This window comes from Esox lucius, chromosome 6 (genome assembly GCF_011004845.1).
Source record: "Esox lucius isolate fEsoLuc1 chromosome 6, fEsoLuc1.pri, whole genome shotgun sequence".
Taxonomy (NCBI): Eukaryota; Metazoa; Chordata; class Actinopteri; order Esociformes; family Esocidae; genus Esox; species Esox lucius.
Genome location: NC_047574.1, coordinates 11,294,808 through 11,319,000, shown reverse-complemented (window position 1 = coordinate 11,319,000; position 24,193 = coordinate 11,294,808). Strand labels below are relative to the sequence as shown.

General features: G+C 42.6%; 1 protein-coding gene across 2 annotated transcripts in view; it reads right to left on the bottom strand.

Moving 5' to 3' along the window:
* Positions 1 to 12,139: 12,139 nt before the first annotated feature.
* The window catches only part of LOC105010625 (semaphorin-4G), a 32,358-nt gene continuing 20,304 nt past the window's right edge, over positions 12,140 to 24,193 (bottom strand). For both annotated transcript variants that reach the window (XM_020047670.3, XM_013134261.4), the window contains exons 10-15: positions 23,198 to 23,342; positions 22,064 to 22,286; positions 21,736 to 21,851; positions 21,393 to 21,547; positions 19,263 to 19,324; positions 12,140 to 17,272 (exon numbers count right to left, since the gene is read on the bottom strand). In XM_020047670.3, coding sequence (XP_019903229.2) covers positions 16,194 to 17,272; positions 19,263 to 19,324; positions 21,393 to 21,547; positions 21,736 to 21,851; positions 22,064 to 22,286; positions 23,198 to 23,342 — 1,780 coding nt within the window. In that variant the 3' untranslated portion in view covers positions 12,140 to 16,193. The remainder of the gene's footprint in view (positions 17,273 to 19,262; positions 19,325 to 21,392; positions 21,548 to 21,735; positions 21,852 to 22,063; positions 22,287 to 23,197; positions 23,343 to 24,193) is intronic.

The window sequence follows — 24,193 nt, the reverse complement described above, 5'->3', positions numbered from 1 at the left end:
CCCTTTAGTAGTGACAGTGTGCTGTGAGCTAAATATTGCAGGCCTCTGGCATAGCACACTGCCTTCCACACACACTTAACATTTCAAAGAGGGAGTGGGGGCCGCAGTGAGGGATTAGTGATAGTAGATTAGTCTTGGGTGGACTCTTTGTGGAAGGAGAGGGGCATTGAATGTAACATTTAGATACTTGCCTTCTCACTCTGGTATGGTCCTACTGTAGCTCGTATCATGTCTCAAAGCACAGAGCAACTGTGTGTATTTGTCTACATGCAGGTGTGTGTGTGACAGAAGTCCTCTCATCCACACGATTAAAAGAGAAATGTCAGCCAAGATAGGCTCATTATACAATCTCTTGATACTTTCATTTAAGCCCTGAGGGCCGACACACACACACACACACACACATCTAGTGGGAGCAAATGAGTGCATTAATACAAACATTAAAAAGGTTACGACCTTGTTAGTTTTCCTGGAAACTGTATGAGATGATTTTAGAATTGAGAATGAGGTTAACTGAACTATAAAGACAAATCCAATGACTACGAGTGTATGAAGGTTCCTGCACATATTGGTTTGTTCTCGAGCAGTTAGTACCCATGTTAGATGAGTACCGATTAATGATCACCACATTCAAACTTGTTTTCCTCAGTAGTGTACGCTATGTAGAAACACATGCACTCACACACACAGACACAATATTAGGCCAAATGTCATTTCCTGACACTTCTGCCCAAATTCTTGGAAGTTCTAATGGACCATTTCAGTCAACTTGACCTTCATAACCAAAGATTTCTTCAGCAACAGACAACGGTTTAATGGGATTTAGTTTATTGACCAACAGTCTCCTGAAACCTGTTACCCACACGTACTTTTTGCACCCAAGTACCAGCCACTACAGTGTAATATTGCTGTGAGACAGTTGAGCTTCAACATAACAAGGCAGTTCTTCATTCATTTAAACTTTTTCATTTACTTGAATATATGAAATGGCTAGCTCAGGCTAGACTGGATATAATAGAATTCTCAGTTTAAATCATCAAACGTCAGAAATGCAGATCCATTCAATGCTACACATCTCAGTATTTAAATTCACCACTCTGTGAAAGACTGCACAGGCAAATAATGCAACTCTTTTAGAATAACGTAAAATCGCGAAGAGTTTGGGGAACTCATACATAATATCATGAAAATGAAAGAAATCTCTGTATGCAAGGGACAAGGCCGAAAACCAATATTGGATGGCCGTGATCTTCGGGCCCTCAGGCTGCCCTGCATTAAAAACAGACAAAATCCTGTAGTGGAAATCACTGCATGGGGTCAGGAACACTTCTGAAAACTATTGTCTGTGAACACAGTACGTCGCTGCATCCACAAATGTAAGTTAAAACTCCACCATTCAAAGAAACCAGATATGAACAAGATCCAGAACCGGCGCCACCTTCTCTGGGCCCGAGCTCAATTAAGATGGACTGAGGCAAAGTGGAAAACTGTCCTGTGTTCTGATTAATCAAACTGTGAAATTATTTTTGGGTATCATGGACGAGAGGAGAGAGATCATCTGACTTGTTATCAGTGCACAGTTCAAAAGCCAGCATCCATGATGGTATGGGGGTGCACATGGCATGGGTGACTTGAACTGTGAAGCCACCATTAATGCTGAAAAATACAGGTTTTGGAGCAACATATGCTACCATCCAGAAGACGTCTTTTTCAGGGAAGGCCTGGCCCTGCTCAGTTCCTAAATGCTTACAAAGCATTGTAAAAAGAAGAGGTGATGCAACACAATGGTAAACATGCCCCTGTTCCAAACATTTTTGAAATATGTTGCTGGCATCAAATAAAAATTGGGCATTCATATTTCCAAAAGCAATAAAAAAATTCAGTTGCAACATTTGATATGATATTTGTACTATTTTCAATTGAATAAAAAGATACATGATTTGCACATCATTGCATTCTGTTTTTATTTGCATTTTACGCAGTGTCCCAACTTTTTTGGAAACAGGGTTGTACAAAACCACACATGCAAACAGCTGAGGACTGGGGTGTCAGCTGTTGACAAGTAGAGAAGCATAATTTGCTCTTACGTGGAAGGAGAATGCTTGTTACATTAGATTAATCCACACACTCATTTCATAATGGAGAGTAGAGGGCAATGACCCAGATTATCCCAGTGCTAATTGTGTGTGGGTCTGTGTGTGTGTGTGTGTGTCTGTGTGGAGGGGGGGGGTGTATGAGTGGGGCTGTGTATGTGTGGGGGGGGGGTGTATGTGTGTGTGTGGGGGGGGGGGTAGATATATGTTTTCGTGCTAAAATAAACACCAAATATGTCAGTGATTTGTACTATACATTTCTCGGAGAGAACTTTCTGCAGATGGCTGTTAGACAGAGCTAAAGACATCACATTTTCAAAGACCCTGGTGAATTTGCGTTCCCATTCTTTTCTCCCTACAGTGTGCATTCAGATTTTTAAGGCTCACAGAGGGACTTGGGTCAAGGCTGTTTCTACATTTGTAGAATGTGTGTGGGTATGTGCTTGTTTACATTTATATGTGTATGCGTGTGTGTCCCTGGGTGCTTATGGGTGGATGATTTACAATGATGGTGAAACTTGGAGACATTTTGGAATTAAGTGGACTTAAATCTTCATAGACTTGACAGAGGGATGTGATCTTTTTGCACTTTGGCTATTTAAATTCTTATTTAAATTCTTAGAGCAACTGTGGTCTATAAGAAGTGGTTAACTTGGAATTGGAGAGGTTGTAGTGCCAGAATGGTGCTGCCTGAGTAACTGTATCAGTACAAATCACTGCTCTTGAATGTTATTTTATCTGTAGCTATTTCTGAAACAGTAATGTTGATCATACCCAAGCACTCTTAAAAGAAATGTTCTTGGATGGTCCTTTAGGAGTTATTCAAAGTGTCCTTTAAAGAACTCCATTTTAATGGTTCCTCAAATAATTATTTAAAGAAACTTTTGGGGCAAACTTTTGAGCAATGGTTCATATGGTTCTCCTACTAACAAGCATAAATAGTTCTTTAAATACCCTTTGATAATTTTGCTTGAAGAATTTAGAGATGTATTCCCTATAGTTTCAAAGTCAAGGAAACTCCAATAATTTTTCTTTTTAGAGTGTAGGCAAAAATAATAAAAAATGTCTTCCTATTGTACTGTATTGATAAAGTGTAAAAGATAGAGAAGAGCGTTTTTATGAAAGAGTTGTGGACCAGATTCAAACCCATGTTGCAGCAGTACATGTACCCAGAGACTACTGACTCAGCAGTAAGTTACTGTCATGACAAATGAAATGACTCCACCACCATGTCTGTTCCTGTTGTTTCAGTTTGGACCTAAACCTGAATTACCCATCCACAATCACCTGGTACTGGTACTCCCTGGAAATAGTGAAGTTACTGATAACATTATTCTGTCCATTGGTGGAAGTATGGGTCAGAATTCAGCCCCTCAAGAATCACCCTCTCCTCCTACCTTCCCCATTGTCACATCTAATAAAACCACATAAAAAACTAAACCCAATATAGTGGTACTGCCTCACCCCTTTGAATCAAGATGAGCAACTGGCAATTAATTCTTTGGTAAGTTTAGAGTATTATTTCCCATGCATTATTCACTCATTGGGTTCCAAAAGATTCTGCGCCTCTGAAACTATATTTTTGGTCATTGTTGTTTCTCTCTTCTTTATGTTTAATCGGCTGTTGTGGTGCGCCGAACACTATCCAGTTCATGGTTTGTTATGTAACAATGTAATTTTACCATGCTAAATTAAGCATAAATCGAATGTATGAAGTATATTTCCCCTGACGCAGCATAGCCTATTTACTGAAGTTATGTAAGTTTCTTGAGGAAAACACACACACATTTGCACATAGACATGCACAGGCCCCAGACAAACACAGACTGAGTTCCACACCCAGTGTGTTTAACTAAGAGCGACAGTTAAAAGCAGACAAGTGTTCTCTCCACTGGTGCCTGAAATTGACTTTCCTTCCTGCTGTTGATTGTGTTTCACACCCAGAGAAACAAGCAGGCTGATTCAATCTATGTGTTTGTGTTTCTGTGTTTCCGTGTGCATGTGTGTGTGTGTGTGTGTGCGCGCGCGCGCACACGCGTATGCACATGCATGTGTGTGTGTGTGTTTGTGGGTCTAAATTGTTTGTCAATTCAATTGTTTTCATGATTGGTTTCCATCTCTTTCATCACTCTCTTCTCATAATCCCTTCTCCCTAATTCATTCCTCACTCCTCTCTCCCTCCTTTACTCCTCTCTCCCTCCTTTACTCCTCTCTCCTTCCTGGACTCCCTTCGTACCTTCTCTCTCTCTCTGGGTTATGTGGGCTGTGTGACAACAGTGAAACAAGCAAGAAAACATTAAGGCTGTGAGGGTGTTTTTACCGTACTGAATACAGTACTGAGACCGAAAGAAGAATGAACAGGCTAAAGTTGTGGCAACATATTATGGTCCAGGTACTGACAACAGAGAAATCATCCCATCAAGTAATTTTAAGCATTGTTCAAGAACCACCTTTTACTAAGGCTTGTATTTCTTTACTTTGAAGGAAATAAAATACAGCAAGATTGAAGTGGCTTTTCTATTCATCTGGAGTGGCTTGTACTGGTGCCTGACCATGGGGAAAAGGTGTTCTAACACGGCATCCAGCATTTACATTTTTACTTTGTTGGCAGATCTAATTCATATACCATTTGCAGTGTTTATAGGGAAACAAAACTGAGGGGGCACAGTTTCCATCTGGAGGGGCAATTAGAGATGCCACAATGTCACAGGTACAGTAGCATACATACCGTAGATGAGACCTCTTTCCTTCTCCATCTGCTTGACGTTTTACAACATTGTCGAGCAACACATGACCTCTACTGGAGAAAGTGCAGAATGGCCTCTAAATGTGATTCTTCCATAGATTCAATAGGTGGCGCTATAGGCAAACAAATACAGTGATAAAGTTCATAGTTCTTGACTGCGACTACACACACACACACACATTCAGTGAGAGGCATCAGAGATCAGAGAAGAATGTGGGCTGAAGAGTAATTGACATACAGTTAATATTTGAAGAGTAAAAATGATTGATCCATCCTTATTTAGGTCTCTGTTTCCAGGTCTTTGGCCGGGCTTTAAATAGCACCCTATGGCCTATTCTGTATGATATTTGGCCCATAAGGCAATTGGCAAAAGTAGTGCACTACAGAGGGAATGGTGTCATTTGGGATGCATATTAATCCAGTTTCCTGGTATTACATCAAAAAGCAATCATCAATCACTAAGCAAAGACGTGTAGGACACGATAATACACGCCCTAACAATTTGCTGAATTTTAGATCAATGTCTCCATATTAAATGAATGGGGGAAGGAAACCTCCAGAATAATAACTATTTATGATCGGCGTGCTCTGAGAGATGGCTCTGTGCCATAACGATCAGCCATGTCTGTATGCAACTGATCTGCATTACAAAGGCCATACTCTTTGACACTGGCTTTCTCGTGGGATGTCTCAGAGGAAATTATGCCACAGGCCACCGCCACTATCAAACTAGCTATGTAAATTGATGTTTGGTTGTGAATGGGGCAAAAAGTTAATAAATACTGTGAATGGGTGTAATGTTGTTTAATGTCAATTGGCAGGTATGGGTGTGTGTAGTCGCATGTATCTAGGAGACATGAAAATGTGCGTGTCATAAATTGTGTTGATTGCTAATAGTGGATATTTATCTGCATTTACATTTCATTGGCGCTGGCCGAGTAGGCTTATGTACATTTACCATGCATCATTCATTTTGCTTTCACCCAGCTTGTGTGAGTAAAAGACAAGTAGAGAAGAGTTGAAGTGAAGAACGTGTCACTTAAAGCTACTGAGATGAAGCCCAGGATTTCCGGTTAGTCTAGATTCTATAGCAATTAGTTAGTCCCTTTTCAGTCTGTCATTGGATTCGACACACCTATTCACCTGAACACGCACTAGTCATGCTTGTCATAGCCAATGAGGACTCAAGTCTGTTGAAAGCCCTGCCTTACCCAGTGATGCAATCATTGCTCTGTCCTTCATTTTCTGCTCTTCTTCATACGTAACAGAAAGCCCCAAACATTTCGAGCAAAAATTAAGAACATACAGTACTGTGCAAAGGTCTTAGGTGCCTGAAAGTCGAACGGAGGTCATTTATTTCAATATTAAGTCTTTATTTGTAAATAAAATATGTATATATATATATAATATACATTATATCCATATATTTAAGTATTATATATATTTTTTTTTAAAATGAAAACACTACCCAAATAATTGCCCTTAGTTTGACTTTCAGGTGCCTCTGTGACTTTTGCACAGTGCAGTACTACTGCCAGCTTCAGCTTAAATTTAAGTGTCCACAATTGAAAGATGTACTTATATGACAGGTGTTGTTGCTGATTTGGTTATAGTGTAACATATCCAGCAAAAACCCTTCTGTTGCTTTAGTCAGGTTAGCTACCTATAAAATCACCAGGAATAATGCTTTGACAAAGGCTTCCAAGCTGGGGTTGTGTTCCAGATCATGTCCAGGATCATGTGATTTCAACATAGTTTCCACTTGGCTTTGCCTGGTGTGCCTCAGCTTGGGCCTTGCTTCTGCTTCCCACATCACTGGTCCTAAATTGTAATGGTTGGGCCGAGTCATGAATGTATCAACTGGGATGGTGGGATTCTGACTGGCTCAAGCTCTGATTCGTCTAGACATTTGTGACTCTAGATTGTTGAGGTGATGACATGATAGGCCTATAACATCTAACCTTCAGGGAACAGGTGGCACAGCCGTATTTGAATGTTGTCTGGGTGAGAGACTCTGGCTGTCAGTCTATTGATTGTGCGTCACTCAACAGATTGTTATTTTCAGGAACTGACAGACATTAAAAAAAAAATAATGATTTGCCTTTCGACTTTTTAGGAGGTGCCCATCTGTCTTGTAATACATCTGTCTTATGATAAATATTTTCGAGCAGTTATAGAACGGTTTATTATTCCACAAAATAAAGGCTTGACTGGCAGCCAACTGTTTAAGGCTTGACTGGCAGCCAACTGAAGTGTGTGTGATCGTAAGTGCGTGGATATGTGCCTGAGTGTGTGTGTGTGTGTCTGTTTGTGTGTGGCTGTGTGTGTGTGTGTGTCTGTGTGCATACTTGCTTGAATGTGTCTGTGTGACGGCTGATATGACAGCTGAAGTGTGTGGTTGTCATGGCGTTAAACCCTCTGAGAGAGGAAACCGGGAGGTGTCTCTTGGCGTGTCACAGGGACTGTTGGTTTTGGAAGAGCAGAGGCCAGTATTACACAGCCATCTTTGTCTGTGAGGAGTGACACCGTCCCAGGCCAGGATACTAACAACTCACACAAGACCAGTCATATCATACTCTCTAAGCCAATAGCATGCAACAAGTAACAACATTATAGCATCTGGACCCTTTTATAATGGGACAACATTTCATATAGAATGGCATGCCCTGTGCTACACAGAACATTGTGGTTCCCTTCACACACAAAGACACTTCAATGCAAACATTGTGTTAGTTTACATAAATGTATGTATACACAGGTGCAACATTTGAATATTGTGGAAAAGCTTTTTTTTACCTAATTCAAATCAAAAGGTGGCACTTTCATATATTCTAGATTAATTCCTCATAAAGTGAAACATCACAAACCTTTTTTTGTTTCAGTCTTGATGATTATGGCTTATAGCTCATGGAAATCTGAAATCCGGTATCTTAAAATATTTGATTAATACATTTACAATAAAGAAATGTCTTGACAGTTGTCCAGAAGACACTCCTTGACATCCTCCACGAGGAGGGTAAGACACAGAAGGTCATTGCTGAAAGGGCTGGCTGTTTGCGGAGTGCTGTGTCAAAGCATATTCATGGAATGTTGACTGGAAGGGACAAGTGTGGTAGGAAAAGGTGCACGAGCAACAGGGATGACCGCAGCCTTGAGAGAATTGTCAAGCAAAGCCGATTCAAGACCTTGGGGGAGCTTCACAAGGCGTGGACTGAGGCTGGAGTCAGCGCATCAAGAGTCACCACACACAGACGTATCCAGGAAATAGGCTACAAGTGTCGCATTCCTGGTGTAAAGCCACTCCTGAACCAGGGACAACATCAGAAGTGTCTTACCTGGTCGAAGGAGAAAAAGAACTGCACTGTTGCTCAGTGGTCCATAGTCCTCTCTTCAGATTAAAGTACATTTTGCATTTCATTTGGAAATCATGGTCCCAGAGTCTGGAGGAGAGGCACAGAATCCAGTGTTAAGTTTCCACAGTCAGTGATGATTCGGGGTTCCATGTCATCTGCTGGTGTTGGTCCACTGTGTTTTGTCAAGTCCACCGTCAATGCAGCAGTCTACCACAAGATTTTATGTCACTTCATGCTTCCATCTGCTGACAACCTTTATGGAGATGCTGATTTTTCCTTTTCCAGCAGGACTTGGCACCTGCCCACAGTGCCAAAATGACTGGCAACTGGTTTGCTGCCCTTGGTATTAGTGTGCTTGATTGGCAAGCCAACTCACCTTACCTGAAACCCATAAAGAATCTATTGTCAAGAGGAAAATGAGATACACCAGACCCAACAACACAGACGAGCTGAAGGTCGTAATTAAAGCAACCTGGGCTTCCATAACACCTCAGCAGTGTCACAGGCTGATTGCCTCCATGCCACGCCACACTGATGCAGTAATTTGTGCAAAAGGAGCCGCGACCAGGTATTGTGTGCATAAATTAACATACTTAGGAAATCTGCAGGTGTTTTGAGTTAATTAGCTGATTAGAGCTCTTCTCAGATTGACATTTCTGTATTGTAAATGTATTATTCAAATAATTTAAGATACTGGATTTTTATTTCCATGAGCTTTAAGCTGTAATCATCAAGATTGAAACAAAAAAGGCTTGAAATGTTTCATTTTATGTGTAATGAATGTAGAATATATGAAGGTGTCACTTTTTGATTTGAATTAGATACAAAAAATTACTAAAATACATTTTCCACGATATTCTAAGTTTTTGAGATGCACCTGTATATATATATATATTTATATAGCAGGACTATACTTATGGGTGGCTAATTAAAGCGGAAACCAACGAACATAAAGTGTCTCAGTAAGGTCTTGGGCCACCATGAGCCGCTAGTACAGTTTCTAAGCGCTTTGGCATAGATTCGTCTCTGGAACTTTACTGGAGGGATGGAACTCCATTCTTCCAAAAGATATTCCCTCATTTGGTGTTTTCGGGCTGGTGGTGAAGTGCCGTCGAACACGTCGGTCCAACATTTACCATAGGTGTTTAATTGGGTTGAGACTTGGTGAAGGCCAGAGCTTATGATTCCCATCATTCTCATACTCATCAAATAGTTGATCCCTTGCTCCCTCTGGATGGGGGCGTTGTCTTCCTGGAAGAGACCCAATAACGAATCCTCTTTCACAGTCACTTAGATCCTCTTGCCAAATGATCCAAAATCAAGGTCAACTGGGCCTGCTCGGCATTTCTATCCATGCCCCAGGGCATGATAGGATGTTATTTGCTTATTTTCCTTTCATTTGTGACCTGTCTGTATATTCTCTGAGAGAACTCTGTATCGTGGACAGTGAGTGATACCTGAGGTATCTACACGGGTACTTTTCAACGTTCTTCATGAGCGAGGCAGGTGCATAGTCAATTGGCACAGATTTTAATAGGGACTTTGAAAAAAAGAAAAGCAAAAACGTGGTAAGAAATACAATCATGAAGCTCACAGACAAGAACACAGGTGTAACAGTATCAGTGTGGGTCTGTGTGTGTGAGTTACAAAAGGACAGTGAGAAAAGGCTGAAGAAAAACACTATAGCTATTTTAAATAGGAAAAAGAAATCTATAGTAGCCCAAATTATTAATCCTCACACAACCCTTCTGATGAATACAATCACTAGAATGAACTATTTCTACATCTCTCATTGGTTATTTGGCCTCTGGCAGATAGAACACACATCCGTGCTGTGCTTGCTGACGACAATATGACTCATACACGTCCTTGGATGACAAAACTGAATGACTCAATGACAAACCCCACAAACCTAGCAGGACTGGCAGACCAAGATACTGTACATGCAGACTGGATTGTCAGATGGATGAGTGTTTGTAATTGTTGAGATGAGTCACACTGTCATCTTGACTATGTTCTCTGCCCCTGTCTTTGTGGCAGACCTGTCAGGCTAAACTGCCGGAAGATGCCGGAAACACTGTGTATGACAGTGCATATATTACATCTGTCTTTGTTTTTGTTTCTGTTTGGCGCGCACACGCGCGCGTGTGTGTGTGTGTGTGTGTATGTGTGTGTTTGTTGGTATGAAAGCTGAAGCATGTGTTTTGTTTACCCAGTTATTCTCCAGAGACAGTGATGTTACCGACAGTCGCCCAAGGCCATAGCCTTAGGATAGGCACAGAGAACAGAGAACACTGCGAGGGATGGAAGAGATGGAATATTAAATGTGAATGATTCAGAATCAACTTCACAACCGTTCACATGATCCTCTGATCTCTGTCCCCGTAGAAGCGGACTTTAAACTATTGTTTGTGAATACATTCCTTATGGACCACCAGATGGTACATCTTTTTGTTCCAGTCTTGCACTCAGCTTAACGAATAAACTAATTAACAACAGCTGAATCACTTGTGACGGAGCAGATCAAAACTACCAGTTAAAAAAATACATAAAATGAAAACAACGTGACAACTTTTTCTGTTAGGGGGAGCTTATTTATTGCTGTTTACAAGAAAAAATTGTTCCCTTATCAAATATTTTGTCTCTGAAATAGATTGGATTTACGATGCTTTTGGTTTCTGTATCTTAATGTGCAGTCGGAATATTGCCCTTGGAACTTCGAGGTGAAACTTTGATTAGAAGGCAACCTTGAGTCATCTGTCCCTCAAAAACTTTCACATTCATTCTGTCCCTCACTGTCCTGTGAGAGTTTCATATATGGTGTTCTATATTTTTTAACAGTTCTTTTGGTAACTTCAACATGAGGTGACCTTTGTTTGATCCGGGCCTCCTCCATTCCTTCCAGTGACTCTCTTAACTGAACTTGATCCAGCTATGTACTGTTGTTGTATCCTCCAACAAGCAAAACAAGACAATCCTGTTGGTCTTAGTTAACTATTACATCAGAACTGGTATGTCAATTGTTGTTTTTGGTTGCAAATAACCAGACTACCTGAAGACATCATACAGTTAAATGCCTTTGACACATCTTCCTCTGGAAAACAGGCCAAAATGCCTTCATTTTTTATCAATCTGTGTTATTGCTTTGACACATTCCATTTACTGTATACAAAACAGGTGCTGCTCAGCTGCTTGACAACCAATTTGTTTTCACCTTTACACTTTCATGTAGTGGAACTCTGATACTCTTATTTACTCATTTCACTTTCAAACTCTGCTGACCTGGGAGATCTGTTCTAGATTTACAAATGTAGTATTTCAATTACTGTGCTTTCACTTAAAAGCTGCCCGGCAATGTCAGTATATTAAGGCATGAACTATGAAAGAAATACACTTTCCTGAGTCTCCAAATGTCCACTACGAAAAACACCAGCTACATGTCATGTTTATGCTTTATACTGTGATGCTTATGCTAACCCTAACCCTGAACACAAACAGAAGTGCCTTGAGACAGTAGCACTGATAAAGTATGTGTGCGTGTGTGTGTGTACATATATATGTGTGTATGACGCTGTGTAACCAATGATTTATGGCAGACTGGATGCTAACGAAGCCGTTTCCTTGGTAACGGATGGAGATGACTGCCTCTTCAGTACTTCTCTGTATACAACCATCAGTTTCTATCTACACCAGTCAGGCAACATTCCCAGTATGCTCCCTCACACCAAGTGCTTGTCAGTGCTAACTAGCGGTCTTGGTGAACCTAGCCAAAACTAGGGCTTATTTACAATACCAATAAACCTTCCTTCCTCGCCTTCAGGTGATCATCAATTTACTCTGATGTACTGCAATGCAATACAGGTGTAAAACAGATGAATATGGTAAAACAGATGAACAAACCACAGGGGCAGTTAGTAGCCCCAGAGTCACAAGCAAATACAAACACCAAAGGTTGAAACAATCTTTATTTCAATTCCAACTAATCATACTGAAATGTAAACAAAGCCAATGTCAGTGAGCTGCTCCTCAGTGTGCTATTGAAGCAGACATCTTGTTGTGTCTGCAATGGACAAAATACTTATGTGACAATGAATGAGAAGTGAAAGAGAGAGTTAAGAGAGAGCATGGTGAAAGTGACACAGAGAGAGTGGCAGAGAGAAGGGAAGGAATACTCAAAAAGACAGCGAGAGAACGCGTGAATATATAGATCATGAGAAAATGAGAGATGAAACAGGTAACTAGAGACAGAAAACAGGGATAGAAACATTGGGTGAGAGGGAGAGAGTGATGGACAGAGACTGCTAAAGAGGCAGCAGTGGAGATAATTAGGGAATGAAGCATAGAGACTTTGTGAGAGAGAGCACAATAGAGAGAGAAAGAGAGAATGAACGACAGGAAGACAGAATGATGTAGGCTGTGGATGATGCTTAATGAGCTGTGTGAAACTTTATACACGCAATCCCAGATTAATGGGCCAGACGTGGTTATATGTCACATTTTCTTATTATGGAAATTACGCCTTATTGTTATCTTGGTGTATTCAGTTCATCATGCTGTTGGCTAACTTACCATGCTTCTACAAGACGTCTCCTTCTCCAGCCCTGGAGAGTGACTGGATTTGAAGGGTTTTGCTACTAGCATACCTACTAGCATACCTACTAGCATACATACTAGCATACCTACATATGTAACACAGATAATTCATCATAGTATTCAGTCAGAATGTGGACCATAATAAGATGGATCAGCTGTGTGAGTTCCAGGCAGGAAGCAAATCCTGCACCAGCCATAGGTCCCCAGGACCAGAGTCGGAGAACCGCTTCTACAGTGTTATTAGACTACTGGTGCAACACTACTGGACAGAGAGACACATCACTGCCTCTTACAAATGAACTTCAGAACAACCACACTGAGATATAGTACAACATTAAAATATACAGTAAATATGTTATTTCGTTTTTCCGTCATGACAGAATATGGTGGCACGAATGGTGCAACCTTGTCTGATCCTTGATACCGTATGTGCATGAGAAGCCATCATGTTTAGCAAGCTCTCCATTACGTGACAGTTTGTCATCTTCGCAGCAGAGGACTATAGAGGGCAGGTTCATTTGAGGTATAAATCAGGACCATCTAATGTCATTTTTGACAAATTTGTTCCCCTATATAATTATTGTGGTGAAATGCACTGAGGCATGTATACGCCATGATGTGCAGGTTGATTTACTGTGGTATCCATTAAAACAAGGTTTCTTTGTTGGCACAATGCAGTGATAAGGGATGACTTGACTGTTTCCTGTGCCTACCAATGACACTGGTACAATGTTTGATTACAACTGGTGATTCTTTGAAAATGTCCAGACATTTTGAAACTATTCCTGGTTGGCAAGATACTGTATTATTGTTATGGTACCAATCCTCACACCATATTTTATACAGGCAGAAAGTGAAGTAATAAGATGATATGTAAAGAGACAGGCTCAAAACTGGACTGAATCTCTCAAGCATGTGGAAGAGGGAGACATGTAAGTGAGTCAGAAACAGAGGTCTCCATTTTGTGTTCATTTTTTGGTGTTGTCTTGATGTGTCAACAGTAGTCAGAAAAATAGAAATAACCAAGAGAGGAAAAAGGTAAGAAAACTAAAGCAGATAAAAGCTAGCACAGCGCTATTGATAGCATCAGAGCGTTCTGTGTGCATACGTGTTTTTACGTTGAAAGACATAGTTTTTCCTCCCATCATTTCTAGATCCAAAAACCTGATTTCCAATGTTGCCCTTGGAAGTTTAATAACCAACCTACCAAAATAAATAACTGTCACCATGTCTCATTTCTCCAGGGTATATTGAGAGACTAGCTGAATAATGGAGAATTCTCTAACGGTTTATGTTACATGAGTTTCTCTCTTTCCTCTCTTTCAATCATCTATAAAGTCTTTTTAGATATCCTTCTGAATTAAATTCACTGCTTCTCTACCCTATGTCACAGTCTCACATAACACACATGCCCTGGCTTGTTAGATTCAATCATACATGCAGTGTTTTGCGTGTGTGTGGCTATATGTGCTTATTTCTGTTTCCAGGGTCTAAGGGTACAAGAAGAAAATTTGGCGATTGTGTAAAATAAATCTCATAAAAGAAAATTTCTGCTGTTAATCTATTTCCTTTCTCTCTGCATTTCTTTCTGTCTTTTGTAACTTTCAACAGACTAATAAACAAAGTCAGGAGCTCTTGCCAGGGCCACCTGCTCCAACTAGTTACTTTGCAGAGAAGAAAATCTGGAGATCAGATGACAGGAAAAGAAAACAATAGAGGATGGAGAACATATCAGGGAGAGCAAGGACAGAGAAAAGAGAAATAGGGAGGAAGAAATTAAATGGTGAAAATGGGAAATGACGGAAAGTGTGGAGAAAGAGTATGAGAGCAGGGTATAGAGAGAGAAATGGAGAGAGATGTGTTGGAGTACATTATACAGTCATCTTTTTTAATTTCCTGTACCTCCAGTGTCTATTATGACTTTACTTTGGTAGGAAATCTATCAACTCTATTCTTTCTACTCTCTGTACTCCTCCCAAACAACACAAAAAGATGACAGGGATAACCAATGCCAATCAGCTCACACTTTATCTTCCTTGAAAGATCAGTGGTTTTGCCTGTTCATCCATACATCAGTCTGTATAACCAACCATCAGAAAACAAGCCCTGTCTGCTGACCTCAGGAGTATAGGTTGTTACGACGATGACCTGGAAGTGATGGTCTGGTCTTGTCCTCAGTGGCTGAGCTGTAAATAGAGCTCAGCCCTGGGAGTTTTGGTAAAGTTACTAAACCAAGTTGATATTATTTAAGCAAGAACTGGAGAGTGTTTTGCTGTTGGAGATCAATGCCTCATAGTCCTGATGTGTTTGTAGTATCCATTGGTGTGTAAATATTAAAAAGGGAAGGTGAAGCAAATCGCATCAAAACTGTCAGTAATGTCAAATTTCCTAGCACAAAAACAATGTTCCAAGTTTTTTTTTCCCTTGGATTACTCTGTCTTGGGTTAAGAGTTACCTTTTGTATGTTAATTGTATTACTTGAATTGGGTTATAACGCTTTGAAATACAATGGTATCAAGATTAATAAAATTGACAAACATCTACAAATTAAACCGAATACATTTTTCCTCAAAGTGTTCAATATTAAAACCTGCTGAAAAGATGTACAGCCCATTGGGACGGCTGCCTACGTTTTATAAGAAAAGTCAAGTTAGGGTCATTTTCACACTTAACACTTGTTGCCATGATCTGTGCTGTGACTTCCAAGGTCCCTTCTCAGCAGAAGCCTGAATCTGGGGCTGAGATATAAAGCCTGGGGCTGGGCCTGTGTTGACCCAGACTGAGACATACTGACTGTGGCTGGGTTAGATCTAGCTGGCTGAGTTCTGCTGATCTGAAGTTCCCGCGGAAACCCATGCTTGTCTTATGTGATTCCTTACTGTAACTCATTGCTTTGGGAGTCAGTCAGAGGATAGCGATGGACAGACATCGTCTAGGAAGATTTAATGTCACCTAGAAAGTTTGAATAGTCCAGATATCTCTCTGTTTGATATTCCATGCCCTTGCAAGAGATTCACTAGATGAGTGTCCCTTAATTCGACCAAAAACCTAAACAGGACAAATTGTCCCGGTTTCAGTCCAGACTAGCCTCCACTTAATCCACGAGCAGCATGGTCATCAATGAACGATCCCAACAGCACTGTGTTTGGGGACAGTCTTTCAGGGCACTCCCCATGATTTCCTGTGTCAGCAGATAAAGTCGAGCCTTAAAACAGGCCCATCAGCGTGCATTGACAGGGTCTTGGTTTTGATTGAGACTGGGGCCACCCATGCAAAAATGTACGCGCTTAATGAGGTGAGTCGCATTGGTTAAAAGGGTCAGCTAAATGGCATAGTATGAATGGACCCAATTCAGTCCTCCCGCCATAGGGGGCACTACGTTCCAGGAAGAGGGAGATGTTCCCTCTTCTACACAGAGCTCTCGTCCGGTTTGGGCAGCAGTTGCGTGTGCTTCCTCTTCTCTAGAATTCGGTTGAGTTCCTCGGTGAAGGAGTAGCAGATAGGAGAGCTGCCGTCTTCGTCACTCTGTCTCAGCAAAACATAGCTGTTGCCTTGTATCCTACGCAGCACACTGGGCAACGTTGCCGATAGGCCGTTAGGGCTGGGGAAGTCTTGCAAGTCACCCTCTGATTGGTGGAGGGGGTTGCGCGTGGTCTGAACTGGCGGGGGCAGAGGAGGGGCAGGGGGAGGCGGGTCCTTGTTTGGGGACGACAGGGCTTCCCCGGGAACAATCTGGAGGAAGCCGGCATCGTGCTCATCGTGCTCACCCCCCAGCTGTTTGTGGACGCCGTTCCTGTTGCAGGTCCCGTTACAGTGGCTGGAGATTGTCTTGAGCTCCAGGTGGGCGGAGCTACTGTGGCGTTTCTGCTTCCGGTGTTTCCTCTTCCTGTCCACTTGTCTGGCGGCGGCGGCGGCGGCGCGGAGGGAATACTTCCCCTGTTGGCCGCTGCGCAGACAAAAGCTCACGTAGAGGAGGACCACGGTGAGAACCAGACACACGCCCCCCAGGAAGGTGATCAAGGACAGGTAAATGGCCTCCATATTCCTGGGGGAGAGCAGCTCTGAGGTGGTGGGGAGAGGGGCCGGGGGAGGAGGTAACAGGGGCCCCTCTGAGGAGGGGAGGGGGCTGGGCGTTGGAGGGGGTTGATGGTAGGAGTCATTGTCCCAGGGGATGTGGTTGGAAGAGTCGTCCTGGGTAGGGCCGATATGTGGGGGAGGCATGCTTTGGACCGTCACAGAGTACGTCACCACGGCAACCCGCACTCCATTCTCGAGGGCGTGGCAGGTGTACTCGCCGCTCTGCTCGGGTTGGGACTCGATGACGAGAAGGCCATCGGTGCCCACTCTGAAGCCGGAGTCAAGGCCGTAGCCTTGTAGCTCCAACCTGTCCAGGGTCCACACTGGGGTTGCCAGGTTCGAGCTGAGTTCACACTGGAGGAGTACATCATCTCCCACCATCACAGACCTGCTCCGGTGCTGGACCAGCTCTGAAAGAATGGCAACACACACATACACATTATGAGTTTCCTCCCACAGCAAGACTGATATACTATTATGGACCTCAGAATAGATATTAGAATCGAGGCGAGTAGAGTTGAGCCAGTACCGTGCAGTGGAAAAGAGCCATAAGTAGAGAATATTGAAATTACTGATTAATCTACATTGGATAATGTTAAATCAATGTAACTGATCATATAACCTGAATTTATAAATAACAGGTATTTAGAGATATTCTTTATTGTAGTCAGATTTTTCTTTTGGTACTTTTTGTCCACTAATTTCCATATATCTAATTCATCTATCCTCATTGCAACAACTCCTGGCAAGTTGGAGAGTCAAAGAAGTTAACACACTGTTCTGCAAATCTTAGTGCTCAATTACTATGTTTTTGCTGAATTCATCAGATAGCCGTAAATGTGGCATTTGCCAAAGTTTTGACATCAGTCTTAGTTAAACCTCCTTTGGCAGAACATTTCAAATTCTGCAATAATCTTAGGTTGTCTTGCATGCTGCATGTTTGAGATCTACCCACAGATTTGCAATAATATTCTTGGGACTACGAAGGCAAGGCTGAACCCTCAATCTTTTTTTGAAGCAGTTCATTAGGGGATTTTGGATCATTATCATGTTGTAGTATCCAAATTTCAACCTCACTTTCTTCAGTGACAGTGGCAGATTAGTTTCAAGGTTTTGTTGATGCTTAGTAGAACTCATTCATCCCTCTACCTGCACAATTTTTCTGGTGCCACTGGCTACCACACAACCCCCATAGCATAATAGATCCACCCCCATGCTTAACAATTGGCAAGGTGTTATTCAAATGCTTCTCTTTCTCCAAACGATTGTAGCCAAATAGTTACATTTTTACTTCATCAGACCACATCATGTGTTGTGTTGCATACTTCAGAGGTTGACTTTTATGATGAGATCACAGGTAAGATTTCCTTCTGGATCTTGTCTTGACTTCAACAATTCCACTTAAATTCAATATGTTAATGACATTTTGAACAGTGGAAATTGCCTGCAGGAAGCATTTAAATAATGTCTTTACAGCCTCCCCCTGCTTTGTAAGGGCCAATTATCTTTATTTTCTGATTTTCAGTCAGCCACCATGGAGGTTGAATGTAAGGACACCCTGAGAGGTTTGAAGAGTCAGAGAATGTATTAAGCTCTGGATTTGTCTTCACTTGACTTGGATTAAGTCGTAACGAGTCAATTAACTTCTGAGACCTCACCGCAAAATAACAGTAGTGGAACACAGTGGAGGATGTCACATTTACACTTTTATTTTCTCAATATGTTAAACTCAGCAAATAACTAGTAATGAGGCAGCTGTTGTACCCTGCCAACCCCGGACATTGGCAAGCAAATACACGCTGACCCCACGCCAGGCCCACGAGTGACGTCGGTTTGCCGTGATCAGAAATAAAACTTCTAGCCACAATGACTCAACAGTGAAGCTGGCCACCGTGACTCGGTTGTACTGTGAGTCAGGGAGTGTAAGGCAGCTGGCCACCGGGACGCATGTCCTGATCTTTGATTCTCCCGAACCCGTTGGGTGTTGCTTATTGTGCATCATGAAGTCGGAGAACAATGGGGAAACGTTTAGAAAAGTGCTTAAAAAATTTATTTGGACCTATTCACTGCATTTCTGAATACTCCAATATGGGTTTCCAATCACCATGCAATATGCATTGTCACTCCAGGAGGGCTGGACTTGACTAAACTGTAGGCAATGTAATATTGACACATTAGATCCTTGGTAACCATATATTATCCATTTAACTCCTATCATTGTTGTGAACCAATCATTGTCCAGGTAGGAAGTCTTTACTAGCCAGCCTGCAATGCTTGCTCTTTGGGATTTAAGGTTGGGTATCTGTAAAGCATTTTGTAAAATGGGCTATTGATAAACACTAAATACTGTGTTTGTGTGTGTGTGTGTGTGTGGGGGGGGGGGGTGGGGGGGGTGCATACCATCTGCTGTGGCATTTTCACATCCACTGTTCCCATTCAGGATGTCCTGAGTCAGGTTAGACCTAAGGAGGAGAGAGCTGTTAGCCCATCATAAAAGCCCATCAAAAATGTAGGGTCACATAGAAATGTCCTTGTTTTCCATGACAGCATACATTAAATGTGTTTAAATAGGAAATATAGCAAAATGAATAGGATATATAGTCATTGACAAGGTTAGAAATAATGATTTTTAACTGAAATAATAACTGTGTCCTTGAAATGTTGCTTTCATCAAAGAATCCTCCATTTGCAGCAATTACAGCCTCGCAGACATTTGGCATTCTAGTTGTAAATTTTTCGAGGTAATCTGAAGAGATTTCACCCCATTCTTCCTGAACCACCTTCCACAAGTTGGGTTGGCTTGGCTTGATTGGCACTTATTATATTTATGTACCATACGGTCAAGTTACACCCACAACAGCTCTATAGTGTTGAGATGCAGTGACTGTGCTGGCCATTATAGACAGAATACCAGCTGACTGCTTCTTCCCTAAATAATTCTTGCATAGTTTGGAGCTGTGACTGTGTCATTGTCCTGTTGTAGGAGGTAATTGGCTCCAATCAAACACTATCCACAGGGTAAGTCCAGCATCCCGGAGTCATCATCATCATCTTCTGCTTATCCGGGGCCGGGTCGCGGGGGCAGCAGTCTAAGCAGGGATGCCCAGACTTCCCTCTCCCCAGACACTTCCTCCAGCTCTTCCGGGGGGACACCTAGGCGTTCCGAGGCCAGCCGAGAGACATAGTCCCTCCAGCATGTCCTAGGTCTTCCCCGGGGTCTCCTCCCGGTGGGACGGGACCGGAACACCTTCCCAGGAAGGCGTTCCGGAGGCATCCGAAATAGATGCCCAAGCCACCTCAGCTGACCCCTCTCGATGTGGAGGAGCAGCGGCTCTACTCTGAGCTCCTCCCGGGTGACCGAGCTTCTCACCCTATCTCTAAGGGATCGCCCAGCCACCCTGCGGAGAAAGCTCATTTCGGCCGCCTGTATCCGGGATCTTGTCCTTTCGGTCATGACCCAAAGCTCATGACCATAGGTGAGAGTAGGAACGTAGATTGACCGGTAAATTGAGAGCTTCGCCTTACGGCTCAGCTCTTTCTTCACCATGACAGACCGATACATCGACCGCATTTCTGCAGAAGCTGCACCGATCCGTCTGTCAATCTCCCGTTCCATCCTTCCCTCACTCATGAACAGGACCCCTAGATACTTAAACTCATCCACTTGAGGCAGGCACTCTCCACCAACCTGAAGTGGGCCAGCCACCCTTTTCCGACTGAGGACCATGGCCTCGGATTTGGAGTAATCTCGGAGTAATCTCCTTATTTTTGACTTTGAGACTGGTATTTTGCATGTACTGTTTAATGAAGCCGCCAGTTAAGGACCTGTGAGGCATCTGTTTCTCAAACAAAACACTCCAATGTATTTGTCATCCTGCTCAGTTGTTCACTGGGGCCTACAACTCCTCTTTCTATTCTGTTTAGAACCAGTTTGCACTGTTCTGTGAAGGGAGTAGTACACAGAGTTGTATGAGATCTTCAGTTTCTTGGAAATACTCAACTAGTCAGATACTCAACTTTAATAAGAAACTTTCAGCTGAGCTTACATAATTGCGAAAGGGTTTTCTAATGGTCAATTAGCCTTTTAAAATGATAAACTTGGATTAACAAACAATGTGCCACTGGAACACTGGACTGATGGTTGATGATAATGGGCCTCTATACACCTATGTAGATATTCCATAAAAAATCTACTGTAACCAGCTACAATAGTCATTTACAACATTATCAATGTCTACAGTGTATTTCTGATCAATTTGATGTTATTTTAATGAGCAAAACATTTGGACATTTCTAAGTGATCCCAAACTTTTGAATGGTAGTATACAATTACACAAACAAACACACACAATGAATGTAAAATTCACCAGCAGAGAAAACTAAAATTAGGCCAGGTTCAGAATGACGCAACAGTTGTAAATTCATAGCTGAGATTGCAAAACAGACGGGTAGTTATATGAGAACAGAAGATTAACTGACACACACAAGGGCACTCCCCCTGCACACACACACACACACAGACGCACACACCTGTCAGTCTGAGCTGTGAGATCCACACAGGCCTGTCCATCCCAGCCACAGAACGGGTCCCGGGAGAAGATGCAGTCATAACAGGAGCTGTATCTGCTGCATGTGGACAGAGGCAGTTGGACCACACCAGAGGCAGAACCTACATAAACACTCATCTAGAGGACAGACACAGAGGGAGAACCAGAGGAAAGCGATGTGAGATCTGTGTTAATGCGCTGGAGCAAAAGCCTGCATAGCAAGTAGCTCTCCGGGAGGACGGCTGAATTAACATCACTGAATTAACGGAAAACTACAAATTAGATTGTGTGTGTGTGTGTGTGTGTGCGCGTGCGTGCGTGTTTACCAGGGTCTGTGAGATGGCAATGCTCTCCACGGGCTGCGGTTGGTCAAACAGCTGTAGCTCTTCTATGATGTGTAAATTACCCTTGACCTCCACAGCTCTGTGGAGCCAGCCGTCATCTGGGACAGAGAGAGGGTTGTCACAACACAGACACAATGCGCCATGCCAGTGGAGTGCCATGCAGGAGTTTAGTCTCCCTTAGAATTGACCAGTTCCACACAGACCCACTGGTTTTATTCAAACCTCCAAGATAATACATACAAATAACCCATTGTAACCGCTTCTCCCACAACCCCACCACAACCATTCATCCACCCCCACCTACACCAACCTGTGCCCATAAACAGTACATCGTATTTGTGCCCGTCCAGGCCCTCTGCCCTGTGAACAGCCAGCTGGGTGTAGTCGGTGGTCCTCCTAAACAACAGGGGGCGCTGGTCTGTAGGCGTGACCTGCTGGGACATCAAAGGGTGTCGCCTCACAAAGTTCAACACGTCGTCCGGCAGGGAAGTGGAGAAGTTGATCCCTCTGGACCTCAGCTTGTCCGTTATACACTGGAGAGGAGGGAGGAGGAACATCTAAACTGGTCTGGAACAGAATATACACTGAAGAAAGGAAACAGAGGGATGAGGAGATGGATGACCAAAAGAGTTACAAAGGAAGAGAGACTGATGGATGGATGGGTAAAGAGCGTTGAGGGCAGGATTTGGCCCTCCTTTAGAATGTAGTCTTCTGAGGTTAGAGTTGACAGTGTACCAGGGCAAACTCTTTTGGAGGGCCAATAATCCTCTGAGTTGAAGAGTCCGTATGTGGCATGTTAGCTGACCAAGGGAACAAATTCTCCGACTTCTGTCCCAAGTCTGCTAAGAGGCTTTCACAACACTATGACATTGAAGACAGGAGCTGTTAGTTCCTCTACCTGATTTTATGGCTAGACCAGAGTGGAAGTTAATCTTTTGAACGGTGAAATGACACTACTCTCTGTTATGATGTGACAGCTTTTCAGACTGTAATAAGTCATCATCCTACTGTAACTGACCCAGCAAAAAAATACAACCGAAGGAGCTTTGAATCACATAAGCTCCTTCCATTTGATCCTCATCCAAGGAACTGTCACACAGCTATAAAATCTACTTTTCCATCTTTCCTTTCTCTCGCCTTCCTAGTTTACCTCCCATTCTATCCCTAGCTCCTGTCATCCTACCTGCCCTTTCTCTCTCTGTCTACTAATCCTCTCCCCCTCCCTCTCTCTGCCCCTCTACCCCTCCATTGCTCCATCCCTCTTTTTGTCCCCATCTCCTCTCAGTTTTTCGTGGGGTTTTTTAGATTCAGCATACTGGATGCTGGGGACAGAAGGGATGCAGAGATCACGGGAAACTTGAGATCCCCAGTTGAGAAGAGCTGACTGGGCAGGGTGTATACGAGACCGCTGGGACTGTAAAAGGCCTGTGTGTGTGACACTCACTGATCCAGGTCGTGGGTCTGGGACCTTTCCAGTGTACTCGCTCCACTTGGCTCCAGGGTCCTGGTTTTCCATGTAGGGCCCGTCAAAGACCCGCTGGACTTCAGGCAGAGAGAAACGACACACAGCAGACGCCTTCACGTTCTTCCTGCAGTGTGGAAACGCAAACACACACACACAAAAACACACACACACAGTTTTTAGGTTCGTTTAACATATGAAGAGGATGAGTTGATCAACAGTTTCATTCCCCAAATGACTCCCCAAGATGTATTACGGATGAGCAAAATTAAACCATCAATCAAGAATACCGGAACTTTGGGGGAAATAAAACCTACTATATGGACCTAGAGAGCTGTTAGCCCGGATTCTATTTTTGCAGGTGCCGTCTCTGTGCAAGAAAGCTCTTAGCCTGGTTCTTAATCTACAAAGTGTCTTTGCCCACACAATTCTAACACAGTTGTAAGTTGTACCAAACTCAGTGCTGGACAGCCAAATTATATGATTACTATTTTTGATGCACTTAGAATAAATGTAGGCTGGTCAACATTGATTACTGATACCACTTATATCATTTGGGCTGCAAGTTGTCCAAACACCAACAGAAAAATGGGTCATATAAGATTGTGTAGTGTATTAACCAGATACTGAAAATCAACTTGGAAAAGAGCCTTCTCTGAAATTACAGACTTCTTAACTGGTTTTGAGCAAATATACATTTGTGATTTCACTCAACAAGCTTTTTCCAAATCACTAAGCAGAATTTGTTGATTAAACATGCAATTCTAAAATAATAAAAGTTTGTTTGATCATCATATGGGTATATAGCTAAACAAACTTGCTCCAAATGATAGCAAAACAAACTGGATCCAAAGGATAGCGAAATAAACTGGATCCAAAAGGATAGCGAAAACAAACTGAATCCAAAGGAGAGCGAAACAAACTGGGTCCAAAAGGACAGCGAAACAAACTGGATCCAAAGGATAGCGAAACAAACTG